The 16,618-nt window shown below is 38.7% G+C and overlaps 1 protein-coding gene across 1 annotated transcript in view; it reads right to left on the reverse strand.

Annotated features, from left to right (window-relative positions):
* IGF2R (insulin like growth factor 2 receptor) overlaps positions 1–16,618 on the reverse strand; it is a gene marked incomplete at its 5' end in the record, with an annotated part of 62,998 nt that overhangs the window by 28,386 nt on the left and 17,994 nt on the right. Inside the window, 19 exon segments of the mRNA XM_080615074.1 lie at positions 282–369; positions 727–905; positions 1,595–1,738; positions 2,320–2,487; positions 3,419–3,593; positions 4,204–4,305; positions 4,991–5,092; positions 6,113–6,292; positions 7,840–8,002; positions 8,394–8,509; positions 9,087–9,264; positions 10,739–10,886; positions 11,274–11,405; positions 12,357–12,503; positions 12,874–13,014; positions 13,429–13,593; positions 14,000–14,103; positions 14,956–15,136; positions 15,286–15,448. Coding sequence (XP_080471200.1) covers positions 282–369; positions 727–905; positions 1,595–1,738; positions 2,320–2,487; positions 3,419–3,593; positions 4,204–4,305; positions 4,991–5,092; positions 6,113–6,292; positions 7,840–8,002; positions 8,394–8,509; positions 9,087–9,264; positions 10,739–10,886; positions 11,274–11,405; positions 12,357–12,503; positions 12,874–13,014; positions 13,429–13,593; positions 14,000–14,103; positions 14,956–15,136; positions 15,286–15,448 — 2,776 coding nt within the window.

The following is a 16,618-nucleotide window of genomic DNA, read 5'->3' on the forward strand; positions in this document are numbered from 1 at the left end:
GCAAGTCTGCTTGTGATTTAACAAAGTAGTACTATGATTTGTCAGAGACAGCACTACTACTTTATTTTCTTTCCTTAGGTAGGGAAGTACATTTGCCTCAGTTGTACTTTTGATGTTAGATGGGACTCTTAGTTGGCTTAAAGCTCAGAAGAAATATCCCTCCAAAAGCCAGCACCTTTTACAGAAAGATTCACAGGCCAAGAACCAAACATAATTTCACTAAGTATTTACTTCTTGTGCAGATTTGTTTGATATTTTAAAGCTCAAATAACTACACTTACCTTCTGCTTTGTGAACAGGACATGCTGCCAAGGTCCTCCAAACAAATACAAACTCACAGTCATCCTCTTGCTCCAACACTGGTGATCCCTACAGAAAAAAGCCATGTGAAGGAGACTTAGTAACATTGCATGTCTCAAAACATACATGCAGAATCCTTTTCTACTGCAGCTGCAGAGTCTAAGACCTCCATTATCAAATTTCAGTACTCATTTTCAGCAAAGAGCTGCTTTTGGTGGCTCACAGGATACCAAAATAGAGTTCACTATTGTCCTACAGGCTCAGAAAAGCAGTTGTAAGAAGAGACAAGTGAAAAGCCTGTATACAAGATATTACTTTCTAGAACCAGCCTCTCCATATCAAGAGAAATAAATACTGTCCATTTTGTTACAGTATAAGTCCAAGTTCTAAATTCATAATTAAATAGCAATGGGCAGAGAAAATTACCATTGTCTGATCACACTGGAAGATTATACGTGTAGAATAACGCTGCTTATCTTTGCACATGTCACCATTCAAGTAGATAATGCTTAATGACCCATCAGTAGCAGCCTGTGGGTTTATCTGAATGACGCCAAGGTTCTTGCTTTTATCAGTGTATTTCACACAAGATCCTATGGCACCACCTACAGGAAAAAAAAAAAAAAGCCTGTGTTTCAGTTCAAAGCTTTGACAACTAAAAGGTAACTTCATTGTAAAACAACATTAATGGAGTAGCTCTAAGAGAGCTTTGAGCATTAAAGCAGTCTATCTTAAATTCCTAAAGCAGAAAATGACAGAAGTGTTTTCATAAATACAGCTAGAGACATTGTGTGTCTAAAGCTTCTGAGGAATAGAACAAGTTACTGTCCTACACTCAATGAAATCTTCAAAACTGCGCTAACTTATCTGCTCCCACAGACTGATAACAGATGTTAAATAAATCGAAATAAAAACAGGTTAAATAAATCAAACTGGCTAAAAGTGCAATAAGACATGGCATAAGTTTCCCATTATGGCCTCATTCAGTTAGAAGTCTTCAACAACATTGAACTTTCCTTTCTTCAAAATAATCAAAGATTCTGGCAATTACTGCTCTCAGTGCATTTTTCCTAAATACATTCTCACACATCTCAATGCAAGAGTCCTGATGAGCAGTAAGACTGACCTCAGTTCAAGGAAGTCTGTTTATTGTACCCCACCTAGGTCTATGCAAGTTCAGTGACTGAACAAGCAGGATTCAAGAAATCCTACTAAAATAACCATGGATGTCATTCTGCATATAAGGTCTTGTATCCGAAGTCACAAGTTAAGAAATGCTTGACACTTGGCTTACCAGGGCACCCAGGCACATAGGGTAAAGGCTTGCAGACATTCAAGAAAAATGTTCGCTTCTTTGCTTCCTTTGAAGTGTCTATTGCAACCCATGGTTCACCCTCTTTGCTTAAGTCACTTAAGTCATACTCATTGCCAGCAGCATCTGAAATAGATATGGTACATCTAGTAAGCTGAAAGACAATCTATTAGATACTTGTATCATTTCAAGCCCAATATTGCTACAAGTTTCACTGATGAATACACATAATTCAAAATAATTTTCAGAATCACATTAGATATCCCTTAGGAGAAGGTATTGTTGCCATAAAAAAATGTCACTACACCAAATTCAGAACAGAGTTCCCTTGACAGTTAATTCCCCCAAGTTCCAAATTCCACAATTCACGGGTGATTTTTCCAGAGACAGGTACTAAATTAACCCATTTTCTTCAGAGTTGGGCTGAAGCAGCATCCAGTTATGATAAGGATTAAAGATCTTCAAAGCAATTAACAGCTTTCTTGTGTATACCACTACATCCCGCATTAGCTTCTTGTCTGACTTCATAAATTAAGCTTTCTTTGAACAACTTACCTTCTCTTCCTCTCTACAACTTTTACAAACACTTGAAGTCTTATGAAAGTCTCTACAAGAAGTATTCACAAAGCCTTTCTCCACAGAAGTTTGCTGTTCAATTAATCCTTCCAATTTGTTGGAGAGAGATCACCCAAATTCCAAGTACTTACCTGTAACCTGACAGTCTACAGGAGCAGGAGCACAGGCCAGAGCTGTGTGAAACTCAAAGAAAGTATCATGGATGTTCAGCTCGCTGTTTATCTCTTCACGCACAAACTTAAGCTCTCCAGGATATGAATCATTACAAATGAAAGTCACCATAAACATGTCTGATTTTCCTGTAAAACAAACACTTATCTGCTGCTGCTTCACTTGGGGAATATTTGAATTTAAATTCAAGCTAACACTTGACTTAGAAAAATTTACTAACAGTTTCTTATTACCAACTGCTTTAAGGAAAATGCTATTGTTTATGGGTTTTTAAACTGTAAATACACAAGCCTTCTTTAGAGACCCGTGCTAAATTGCCTAGCAGCCATAACTGCCTCTCCAAACAGGAAACAGAATGCCTTGACACATTTCAAGAGCATAATTATCTTCAGTAAATTGTGCTTCCTAGGTCTTTGACATATTTGAAGGAACAGCAAACCTGTAAAACAATCAAGTGAGCTGTACCAGCAACCTCTAAATTTTATCACACACAGCAGAGCTTTGGGTTTGGGACTTTGTTTGCTTGTAAGAAGTTCAGTGTAATGACTACAGAACAAACAATACTGATACCACTTAAGTAGCACAATTTAAGTTCATTCTCTTTTCCACAGCCCACAAGAAATGGTAGAATTATGGGGAGGGGGGGGAGTAGTATTTGCCATCAAAATTTTAAAAGCTTTTAAAGCAAAGTACACAAGAGCTCAATCACTTGTTTTCTATTGTGTATTAGGCACCAAAACATCACAAGTGGGAAAATAAGAGATATTCTGTGATTACCATAGAATACCAAGAGAATTTCTATGGTTACCATAGAAAATATCATATACTGTATTTGGTCTCTTTCCAGGAGTTTTGAAATGCCATATATTACAGAAAACTGAGCCATTACAATTCTGCCTGATTTGATTTATTCCTAAAATTCCCATATGAACCAGCTTGTTTAAGTGACTAACACCAAGCCCAGTAGGTTTTAGTACATGCAAAAGGAAGGAATGAAGACCATTCACAGAATTTGCACAGCATCAGCATCCATTTCCGCTGCATGTTTCCTGAACTCACCTGATTTCTTATGAAAAAGACCGCTGTAGGTAAGAGTTAGAAACCCTTCACCAGACAGATACAGGGTTTTGTCCAATTCCACCAGCCTCACTGATGTCAGATTTTCTGCTTCACATCCGGCAGCTACTTTGCCATTGATTTCACCACAGTCTGGCATGGGTCCACAAATGTTTAGCTAGAAATTTTGAAACGTGGGTGTACACAGTATTAACTGCATTAGAAAGATCAGCCATTTCTACATCACTTGTCAAGAACTATTTAAAACAGCATGAAATGACTGTCATTTCTAGACTGCAAGACAACCAACTATAACATAAGGACAATATCCTTAATCTTCAATTTACTGGGTCCACAAATTCACCCCACTAGAAGTACAGCAAGTTTATTCTTAGACTGAAAACCAGCATGGTAATATCTGTGGACAACCTAGGACTACTGATATATGCAGACTGCATTAAGAACACTGATATGGACAGATTAATCTTCTACGCTTCCACTGCCCATTTCTTCAGCACCAGCAGATAAAATGGTATTATGCCACAGAATCCATAACTGGAAAACCATGCATAGCCTCAAAAATATGGCTACCTTATGTTTGCTAAGAACAAGAAGTTTGATACTTTTAGACCATCTGAGACAAATCAAGTTATCTTCCATTCCCCCCTCCTCAAGCACAGTACTCAAATTTCATAAGGACCTAGTCAAAGCTCCACTTGCTCAATAAGCAAGACTGGGAAAACATAACAGCATCCATAAGCAATAGATTGCACAGTCCAAATCCTTACCATGAAAGTCTTCCCAATGCCAGTAGTCATATAGCCTTTTTTAGAAGCTAATGGTTGCAGATTGAACAGAAAGCCAGTGTTTGGATCTCGCACAGAGCAGGACTGAAAAAAGTTACAACAGCATTATTTTCTCCTTCTGTATTTATTCTGTTTAAGTTTTACCTCTAACTTGTTTAAAGAGACAAAGTATTGATTTACATATATTCCTAACCTGTATACCATCAGCAACTTAACTTGGACAACCAGAATACAGCTCTGGTAGTAGCAACACTTCATTCAACACTTCACTGGACAATTGTCTATTGACATCAGCCACATACCAACATAAAAGTGCAATTTAGCTGGTGACACCTATCAGGTTCACTAAGAGCAAGGATATTTTAACTGAGTGCTGTTGTCACACTAATGTATTTATGTTGAGACCTGTGAAGTAGAAGCAACTGAGTCACCTCATTTACTGATCATTTGTACACACTAAGGACAACATAGGTCTTTAAATACAAACTCAGGTTTACTAGTAACCTGGTGAGGAAATGAAACATTCAGTGCCACAGCAAGTAAGCTATTCTCAAGAGAGAGCACTTGAATACTTTGGTCAGAAGTTACACTTCTCAGACACACTTCAAGAAGGCAGTAAGATATCACATCCATCTCCATCAAGATAACCTCAGGCTTCACTGTAGTTAGCTTTCTCCAAGAGTGATGTAAACACTGCAACCAGCAGTGCCAAAGACAAAAAAAAATAGTATGTTGAGACGATGAATACAATCACCTTCCCCTTTCTCACCTGAGAATCATCTTTTGTGTCCTTGATTGGACAAGCAGCCTCAGTTTCCCATAAGAACGTGGCCACACATTCCTGAATGGCTATAAACCTTGGGCTGCTACTCTGGAAACAGATTGCAGACAGAAGACCAGGATAAGTATAATAGCCAACACTTTCTCATGTCTGAGACTGCACTTTTTTAGAAGAACCTGACAGTTTCTCATGTACTGCTAAATGAACACAATTCCTACCCTGCTTCTCTCTCCCATTTATTTTTAGGGTCAACACTGAAAACTGTCTAGGTAAACACATCAAGCTTTAGCAGAGAACTAAATCTGGCATCCAAATATTCAGATCAAATTCGATACTGAATCTCAACATGCATAGCCAGACCTTGCTTCAGTCTAGGCTTTGAAGATATTTGGAGTGTAATGCATAATCCACTATATAAAACAATAAAATAAAAATCAAGCAACACAGAACTCCATTAGTTGAGGCAACAAGGTAACAGGACTATGAATTATACACACTTCATTTCACTCTTTTCAAGCAAAACAGTTCATAACTGCTCCAAATCACAGATTTGTGCTGAAGTTAATCTGAGTGAGAGGAGTAAGACCTGAAGATTCACAAACCAGCAAGAAAAAGTCTAGGCATTTAATGGGGTGGGGGTGGGGTGTCTAAGAATCCCCTCAATCTAAACTTCAGTATGTGCAATTGTACCAGCAAAAGCTTTACAAATTTAAGAACCCCTCTAGAATCAGCAAGCTTCAGAGGATGTTGAACCTAAGCCTGAAGACACACTTTACAACATTCTTCCTCTTACGAAGGTCTGCAACATTTGCATGTATAACTCCTCAGCCTTAAGTCCCTGTGTATTTTTCATCCTAATTAGACCAGTCTGAAATACCATTGCCTACTGGGGCTGTTATATTTTAACTAGTTCGTGCCTATGATGAAATAAACAGTCTGAGACACATGCTCCTGCAGCATTTAAATCAGCTTTAGTTTTACATCTCTATTTCAAGTCCCCAAGAAGTCTTCCTTGTCATGAATGCACTACATATCTTCGTGTAGTTTCAAATTACACGATGGAAAGCCTACTATGATGAAGCAACAACTAAAAAAATAATTTGTCCTTACAAGAGTACCCCTGGAACAGATAAAGTGGATGGTGGTGGTATAAGTAGTTTTCCTTCCATCAGCATCAACGCACACAGAGCCATTTGCATAGGTTAGAAAAATGTGTCCAGGTCTTTCAACTACTAGTTCTTTGCTTGCAACACCAAGATTACTGATAGAGGTGACTTCAGAATAAGAACCCTAGAAATAAAGAAAAATACGTCAGCAATTCTAAACTCAAGTTATAGATACAGTCAAAAAGAAGAAACTACCTACCACAGTAACCTTGTATACAGAAGGTTATCTTGAGTGTTTTGATGATAATAAAAGGTGTAGACATCCCCCTGCATTTCTGCCCCTTTCTGTACTTAAATTTCACATTTAACAGACAAGTTTCACAAGCAGGCATGGTTTGGCTTTTTGTTTTTATTTTTAATACTATAAGGTGCCTCTAGCGTCTCACAACAGTCATCTTCATCTCACCTGCTATCCAGCTTAGTAATTTAGGGAGTCTTATACCTCATGCATAGTAAGTGGGATTTAATTTGTAGAGGTCTTTAAAACATCGTATGCAGAAGCCTCCAGAGGCATTCTTAGAATTGACTTTAGGGATTTGCCATGCTTAGCAAAGCCTAAAAAGCACTAGCAGAAACTGAGTGCTAGGACAACAGTAGGTGCTATGACCAAGGTCCAAATTAATTTCACTTCTGCAAGATAACTGGTATTCCCTATTTTTAAGAGACAATTGTATGTTAGCAACAGAGGAATACACCTCCAAACCAGCTCTGCCCACAAAGCCTTCTACCTTTTTTTTTTTTAAACCAACTCTGCATGTAGGTTAATGCAGCATAGTTACTTTTTACTCCAACATCTTCAGCAATGAACTAATGAAGCCTTAATATGTCTCCATATGTAAAGTAAGTAACCTTACATAACAAAGACTAACACAAGCACAAGGAACTAGTAGTATTTAGCTCAAGTGCCATGAAGGTGATGTACATATATCCTCTTCAACATTATGGAGGGAAGGTGTTCTCCCTGTTTTACAGAACAAATTAGGACAGGTTGGTGAGCTTCTAGTTCAACTTTCCTCTTCATCTTTAAGGAGCACTGAAACCAGACCTTGGGCAAAATGTCCAGTCAGCCTGTCAGCATAAACAGTCCTATAATAAACTGCTACACTTCAGAGAAATATAGAAGTAGAAGCCTGTAAACAACACCTTCCCCCCGCCCCCTCCCCCCACTTGGTAACATCTGCCTAGTCTACCACTCAAAGCCAAAGAGCTCAGAGGCAGGGGCTTACAAAGAATCTTTAACCATATTTCTTCCACAGTACAATCTATAGGGAAAAAGAAAAACAAACAAAAGAAAAAAAAAAAAAAAAACAAACAAAAAAAACACAACAAAAAAAAAAAGCAAGAATGTCCAGGAGAACAACGGGCTCTTAAAGCAATGTTATCAGCCTCCAAGACTGTAGCAATTTACACAGAGATGCAGTTGGTCTGCCTCTGCAACACAGGACAGAGAATCATGCATGTTGAACACACTGGTACGCTTGTAAAAGTTAAAGCTTTGGTCTTTGAAAAGGTGAACAAGAGGTCTAGCATTCTGCAGGGATTATGCCAATGTTACAGATACACAAAATACCATTTTACACAAAATGCTGAATATATGTGCCTATCTTATATATTCCTTAATCTCACTCACTTGGCAAACCAGCTCTGAGCTGGGATGGAAAGGCTACTCACATGATCATGCCGATATTCCATTTGGCAGACAGATGCTCGCCGGTCACATCCTGAGACAGCAATAAGTGGTCGACAGACATTTATGTAGTACTTCTTGCGCTCATTTGGGCTTGAATTATCCATGGCATACCAGTTTTCACTTCTCTTCTCAGATTTTGCTAAGCTAAGCAGGAGGAGAAAGTTCTACACTAAGAACACACACTCTTCATAGATTCTTTCTAGCTTTCTCTGTCAGTCTCAAGACACAGAGCAACTGTAAGGCATTTCAGAATAACTTTTTACACTAATTTTTAAGCGTTACAATTAAAAAGCATAATCCTAGAAAGCAAAGGACACTTGACAAAGTATTAAGCAAAACCATCCCAAAAAGTCAAACTTACATTTTATGAAGCATGTCAATATACTAGGGGAAAATACTATCTTTATTTCAACATACTTGCAGTTAGGATTATCTAAACAGATGAAGTTTCTAGTGCTCTCTACACTGGAATCCAACTTCATCCAGCGAACAGAACTAGAATAGCTAAGTTACACTGCATATGTTACTTTCTTACCTTGACAAGTCATATTGGTCCAAGGTGTTGGGATCAGTCACGATACATTCCAGTGGCATTTCAGGACAAGCATATTCAGTGTACCACCTGAAGTTGTAGGTATAGTTATCTTCTGTCTAAAAAACACAGCAGAAAAGGTCAGTGAGGCTTTCCACACAGAATACGTTGACTCACAGCTACTCCTTTATGTGTTACACTTCTGAATTCCCCTTATTTTGTAACGCAAGTTCTCAGACCAATTTGTGTCTTGTCGTAGATCTTGTCCTTTGCTGCGTCACCAAAAATTCTCATTTAAAAAAATAACAGAACTAGATCAACTAGAGCAATGTAAATGCCATCTGCTCTGTTACAGGACACACAGTCCTACCACTTGCTACTTCTCAGCCAGTTTGGGATTTTTCAGCTAAAAATACAGGATGAACAAAAAGCACTATAAATTACATGGCCCAGAGACTAGAGAAGAGCAAAGTAAGAACCTGGATCCAGATGGACAGCTTACTGTTCAGTAGTCAAGACAAGCTTTGTGACTGCAACAAGAGGCAGATATACCACGAGAAATAACTACTTATCTTAGTCTGCTTTATAGACATTGGATATTTCTATCCATGAATTTCTGCTTGTACTAGCCTAGCAGCAATTATTGTCAGGATTTTGGGATGGAGATCCTTCCCTTCTCCATACAGAACTTCTCACCTGATATTCAGGCTGACCTATTCCAGCCTGATGGTCACACAGGAAAGTTACAAGGGTAGATCGCTGTGTTTTCTTCTCATTGTTGTATGCTGTACCGTTTCTGTAGGTCAACTGAATCAGACCATCATAATATGAAAGTTTGGAACTTGGCAGTCCAAGACTCCAAAACTGATCCTTACTAGAAAAGAAAAAGCAGGCTTTGAGACTGTAGAAATACAAAATTAATTCTGTCTTTAACAGAAGTCTTACTTGTAAGACACAGGTAAGTTTATAGAAGACACCATAGTAAGACAAAAGAATTAAATAAGGTTGACTAGACATAAGTGACCTAGGATGAATAGCATGCTGCCAAAAAGGAAATTTAAAACATGAACATAATCCTTTTGGAAAGGAAATGAAGTTGTACCTTGCTTAGATACCTAGAAAACTTTAACACTCCCTTCTCTAGAAAAGGGACAGAAATATCAAAACCCCATTCTCCAGAGTAGAATGCAAACTGCGGACGCCCTAACGCTGGGCTTAAACTGGTTCCACACAAATACACGTGGACAGCAAATACCTAGCACTGGGCAACAGCAAGTCTTCTCACTCAAGGAAGAAAACTGCTTTCACACGCCCTTAGCCCAGGACCAGCTTTGGTTCAAAAGGTTTCTTTACTCTGACTTAACACTGACTCTATCACACCTAAGCATGACCACCTTCCCCTGAAGAACATTTTTTGTGTCTGCAGTGAACTCTTCTCTGGAGAGTAATTCAGCTAGAGCCAACTCAAGTACAGCCATATGTGTTTGCACTGTACATCTCTAGCTACAGGCTGACCTGGAATCTGAAGTGTACAGATACTATCTCACACATGGAATCACAGAATGGTTAAGGTTGAAAAGGACCTTAAGATCATCTAGTTCCAATTCTCCTGCTATGGGCAAGGACACCTTCCACTAAACCAGGCTGCTCAAAGCCCTGTCCAACCTGGCCTTGAACACTGTCATGGATGGAGCATTTACTACTTCTTTGGTCACCCTGTTCTGGTACCTCAACACCCCAACAGTAAAGAATTTCTTCCTTATATCTAATCTAAATCTCCCCTGTTTAAAAGTTCAAACCCATTGCCCCTTGTCCTATCACTAGGTTCCTGATGAAGAGGTTTTATAGCCTATAGAAGTCCGATGCTGTCAGAGTAGCAGTATGCACTGGGACTGTGCCTGCACCGCACTTTTAGTAATGGAAATTCAGGGCAGCACCCAAGCTCTGGGCTTCACCTCTGCATAAGGCAGTCACTACTCATCCCAAGCACAGCAGTGATTCTTTAACCCAGCTCTTGGATTCCAGCTGACTCTGAATCCAAATTGTAAGTTGGCTTAATACAGCTGCTTACAGCTTACGGTCCCTATGAGAAACATAAGGAGGAGCAACAGACACATTCAATATCAAAAGCTAGCTGTAAGCAAGATTACAGGTGTGTACACTTTGTTTGAAACAGCTGGCAGCAAAATTACTGCAATACCAAATAATACCTTGCATGCAAATTACCTGAATCTATTACAAGCAGCACAGTAATTACTTTACATGCAAATTTTTCACTGTTGCACACAGACAACACATCATGCAACAAGAGACCTTTTATTACAGACAACAGAACTAATGTTACTCACCCGTGTGTTACTTGGCATGCTGCTGATTTGGTGTGGCACAACTCATCCGGCACACTGCCGCAGATGTTTATGTAAAATGAGTATTCTGTAGTATTAACTATATAGTACCCATTTTTCTGAGCCAGAGGTGATAAATCAAAAGAGAAGCCTAATTGGGAAGGAATAAGCTTTATCAGTTCAATTTTTTCCTGCCATCTCTCACAGGTTCACCTCCCTCCTCCCAGGTAAGCCTCCTTCCATGTAATTATTGTTCCAGAAACAATATGGACATAACAAAAACGTGTTTTCTTATACAGAAACATTTATTACAATAAAATACACATTACACTTATTTTCCTCCATACTTACTAGGGGAATATTAAGCTTGTGCTGTTCTGATCTACCATAAGCCTATGCTTAAAACTGCTGTGCTCTAACGCTGTGGGTGCTTACAGCTAGGCTGAACTCGCTTTGTTATGTGCATTAAAAGGACTAAGTGTTGAAACACAAATTCTATCCCCTGTGACCTTTCAACTTGCTGAATATAAATACATACCTGCCTGAGGATCAGACACTTGACAGTTATCTCCTTCAGTTTTAGACAGGACGCATGCAGCAGCAGTATACCAATCAAATGCATATGAACATTCACTCTCAGACATCAAGATTGGAGCACTTTCCAGATCACCTAGTACCACAAGAGCAATGTGTTATACATACAGTCAGGCTGCCAAAAGAAACTACGAATTTAAGTCTAAAAACACTAACTGCCCAACAGCAAACCAAGGCTGACTGTAAAAGTACCTCTCTGAAAATAAGGACTAAATGGAACCAAAACTTCCTTGCACAAATTCTTTGCATCCTCCTCCCCACAATAAAAGTTTAGCCCAAAAGTGAAGATGCACCGCTCAGCCTGTTCCTGAGGACTAACACACTCTTCAAAAAAGCAAAAGAACAAACCCCCCCCCCAAAAAAAAAAAAAAAAAACAAAAAACAAAACACCAAAACCCAAACCTTTTGCTTTGATACACAAACCTGGTGTATTGATACAAAGCAACAGATTTATTAGCTTTATAACAGCTATATAACCTGATCCTAACAGCCAGCGCAATTGGAGGATTCACCTTCCTCAGGCTGAAGTAGAGGAATTCAAGTTTTCTGTTTCCCTGACAGATGGTTAAACTAGTCGGCTATTATATTAACATCAACTTCTGCAAATGCTTCTGCTTTTCATAAGCTGCAAGCAGTTTAGACACAAAACATACTTTAACCTTCTCTTTCAGTAAATATCTGATCTTGGTCCAGAACTAGTCCTTCCCATTAAGACAATCTAGGAAAGAAAGTGCTTTGTACAGTTTCTAGGTTTTTGTGGAGCTTTAAACATACTATTATCATATATGGAAGACAATTATTTCAAGAGACTCAAGGGTCTTTAAGAAGTACCTGTATAAAAGGTGAACAGAGCTAAATACCTACAATCACACTGTTATCATCCTAGTTAAAAAACTACAATGTTTCAGCTTTCGCACAGAAGGAAATAAAAGACAGACACATGCCAATATTTAACACTCATGCCTGAGCATATTAAGTGACCTCCAGTTTTAAACTGGATCAGAGAACAGGGTGTGGATATTCTCACCTGGTCGGCACACTAGAGTGATGACAGTTTTGATTTTTTTGTTACCACCACAGCTGTCTCCATTTGAATAGATAAGTTGAATATTTTCTCCAACCTTTTTAGGAGAAGATAAAAAGGTTCCAAGATTCTTACTCTTGTTTTGTTTATCTGTAAAGACAATAAATATGTCACTTTTGTTTCTCTGGAAAGAAGTGAAGTTTACTACTAAAATAATATTAACTAACCAAATGGGAAGTCTTAAGAAAGCATATCATTAGGAGTTTGGTTCTATGTCACAAAAACCACACTACAAAGCCTGGAGTTCTTTAGTTAGAAAAGGCTACTTGCATCATTCCTTTTAAGGTCTTTGGGAACACAAGAGAAATGTGCTCCTGTTTCCTCAAATGCTTGAAGGCACCCAGGGCACCCTTCTATTTGTAGATTAAATGACAAGCCTTCAGAGCCTTAAAAATACACTCAAAAAAAACCCCAAACCCAAAAAAACCCCAAACACACCACAAAACACTAAAAGACTCACCTACAGAACAAATAGCAGCAGTATCTTGACAGCTGGAAGCTCCTCCTCTCTTCAACACTTTATGGCAGACATTGATATAATAATGCTTTCTCTCTGTCTCCGAAAAGCTACTGTCCACAGCTTCCCAGTTCTGGGCTAACTCTGAAATACACGGGATCATTCAGAACAAGTCATATGGCTTAATTGTTGTAACCTCCTCCTCCCCAGGCCAAAATGCCTTTTAGAGAAGAAAAAAAGGCAAACAAACCACCCCACAAGAAACAAACAAACAAAAAACCCCAAACCAACCAAAAACCAAGAAACCACCCCCACAAACAGAAAACACACACCACATTTAAAACCACTTCACTTAAGATGACAGCAACCAACGCAGTCATGGATACAACTACTTTCACAAGGCACTCCCTCCTTTTGGGACAAAGGAAGTGAACACCAGTACCCCAGATATTTACTAAGAAGAGCAAAAACTGATTAATGTCCAGTTAAAGGATTTCACTAGAGATGGCACGTAAGCTCAGGACAAAAAGAAATGACAACTAGTTTTCACCGCTATACCTGAACTGCGGATCAGAGGTGACAAGTCATAGTGCTTTCTCTTATCAGTAATTCTGCAAAGGAGATCTTCTTTCTCTTTAACACATGCGTATTTTGTATCCCAAGTGAAAAAATAGGTGCAGTCCACTTCACCAGTAAACACTGGAGCTCCTTTACCATCATTACCTTAACATTGAAGATGGATAAACAGACGTTAGGCTTCCAGAGCGGGAAGGGAAGAAAAAAAAGGAGACTTGTGACCTAGCAATGAGCAAGGAAGATAAAAATCCTTTTGCTGCACAGGACTTACGATTGTGGTTTGTTTGGTTTTGGGTTTTGGAGCTTTTTTACTGTTGTCTAAGAAATGAGGCTCTTTTATATTTTTATATTTTTGACCAGTGTAAATTTAGAATAGCAGTGCTACTACACAGCACAAACAATCCTGCCAGTCCCAGAAACTAGTGCTTACTTCAACAATATTTATTCCTTGTGTTGGCTGTGGCTCAAAGCATGCATTCCCTTTGAATAGAAGGTGTACTAGCAAGCACAGAATCAAACCCTGAGCAGAGTCATCACAGCTTCTTAAACTCACCTGCTGTTTCATTGCACTCAAAGTTTATAACAGTCATTCTCTGAAAGCCGGAACTACATGGATCCCCATTCGGATAAATCAGAGTGAGATCCCCATCAGAGTATCTGAGTAAAAAGTCAGTTTTAGATAGAAACACAGGATCAGACACAATCATAATGCTCTTCACATTACAGAAGCCACACTCTTGTTTATTAATTGCCTCAAAGGGAAAACAAACGTGTGTTCAACATTAATACTGACATTTATACTGCAACAAAGGCTTGGAGCCACTGCTTTTTCTAGTTATTTTCATGAATTTCTATAGCATTTAAAGCATGCCTTAAAGCTGCTCTGTGGTGGAATATCTGTTCACATTAGTTTACTGCATGGCTATTTCTGCAGGTGGCAAAGCCATACTTCCTGAAAGATCATTCCAGCAAGTCTGGTCATGTGCTTACAGACAGGATGTAGATCATATCTAGGTGAATAATCTCTTCTTTGCAATCTCACACAGACTATTGTGCCCCACATGCCATTTAAGAATCTTGAATTTCTTAATAAAAAAAAAAAAAAAATCTTTAAAAACTACCACAAAATCCTGGACCTCACTAGTCTTGGATATGATTAATGTAGAGATGCTCTCTTGTTGAGGACAGCTTTTAAAACATTTGATCCTGATGCCGTTTTACATGCAAAACTCAAGGTGGGCAAGAGGAAGCACTGCACAATTTGCAGTTCTGACACCAAAGTCACTGAAACTTTCTTCCCTGTTCAGGCAATAGCATCTACCAATCTCATCTGCTCCTTCATTTACTATTGCTATCCTGGTGTACTGTTAAAGTTTACCTATAAATAACTGAACAAAAATACATGCATTTTCTGTTAAATACTGCTTACATAACAAATAAGGGCAACAAAGAAAGAAACAAAGATCAACCAATCAGAACAGTTAGCAGCGCTAAAGAGCCTTTACACACCTTAGGGTTTGGTTCTCAAATCTTCCTGCCACTTTTTGCTGGTTATTCAAAGATTTTACTTGGCAAGATGAAGTGTATCCCGTGCTGTCCTTGCAGCTACCTGCAGTGGTTCTCCCACATACATTCAAGTAATAGTAATACTCCTCTTTGTCATCTTTGGCTAAATATGGTGTGACATAATCTGAATGAATAACAAAAGGAGAAGTATTCTAATGCACAGCAGAACAGATGTAAAAACCCAAATATCTACAGAGGACATTTTTCCCACCTCCAAACACAGAACCAGAAAACTGGCTAGTAACTCCACAAACACAAAAATAGTGAGCTCACCTGGAAGTTGAATAAGTGGTGTTAAATCAATGGAGACATCATGTTGCTCATTAGTCAGAAGACAATTCTTACTCTCCAGGTAATCCCTGTGACAAGCATACTCAGTAACCCACTCAATTTCATACCGGCAATTTGTTTTTGCTGTGAGTTTGGGACCTGCACTCTGATACAGAAGTGAATAGCATTTAAATTACAAGTAGAGACTTATTTAAAATATAATCTTTAAAGCAACAGTATCATATTCCTTTAGAGTCAGTGATGACTAATTTCATCTGTAATTTGCTTAAGAGGTGCAAACATTGTCTATGGCCTCTAGAAATAGGTGTTGAGAAGAAATAAACCAGCTCATACTAATGATGTGGCAAACTATTACAAATCTAAACAAAGGTAAAGTATCAGGCATTAGCAGGAGTAACAGTACTTTAAAAAGCACTTTTTTTAACATGTTGACAAAAGCAGATACATGAGCCCAAATTGCTAAGCACAGCTTGGACTGTGTTTGCCTCAGAGGAGTCCTCAAAGAGGAGAGCAGAGATCAAGTGTTCTCTCAAGGAAAAGCAGCCTCTTAAACACTGGTGTTTTAGCAGCTTCAATTCCCTCAGTCCAAATCAAGACTGAAAGACGTTAGGGAATCCTTTAGCCAACACTTCTGGCAAATCTGTTTTCTGTAGTGAATATTTTTGCACCTTTGGTAGAAAGGTAGTCTTCATTTTCCTCACTTTTAAGTGAAACATTTAGAAATCAACTTCGTTACATAATTCTGTTTTTTCTGTCACCCATCTAGAACAACAGCCAGATACACCTAAAAGTATCAGATAAGTTCCAGGCACAAGAAACATTATTAATACTACTCTTACTACAAATGTAAATAATTGCAGTGAGGAATTACAAAGTGCCAGCAGAGAAAGGCCTATGCTTGCTTCTGCAGCAATAAGGGTGAAGTATGGTACCTATCTAGGTCAGATTATGGACAACACAGTAAAACTAAGAATTAGCCAGACTATAGTTCCTCCTGCACTACCCTGCAACCAGAAGCATTACAACATGAAATGGCAGAGCATTAGCAACAACCTCTCTGGTCCAGTTAGAGAAGTGTGGGTTGCTGAGATTATCCAGCATCACAGAGTGACCATCATAGGAATCTGCTTAGTAAATGATAGGCTTTTGCCATGCAACAACACCTGTTAGCTATTTTTTTCCTGAGGAAGGCCAGATTAACAAAGAAACCAGTTACAGGCAACAGCTATAAGCATGCTCAGCCTGATTATGGAAGAGAGCTCATTAGCAGGCAAAGCTCTGTGCTAAGGATTAACATTATACTAACTCCATCCTA

Source organism: Psittacula echo (genome assembly GCF_963264785.1).
Source record: "Psittacula echo genome assembly, chromosome: 4".
Lineage (NCBI taxonomy): Eukaryota > Metazoa > Chordata > Aves > Psittaciformes > Psittacidae > Psittacula > Psittacula echo.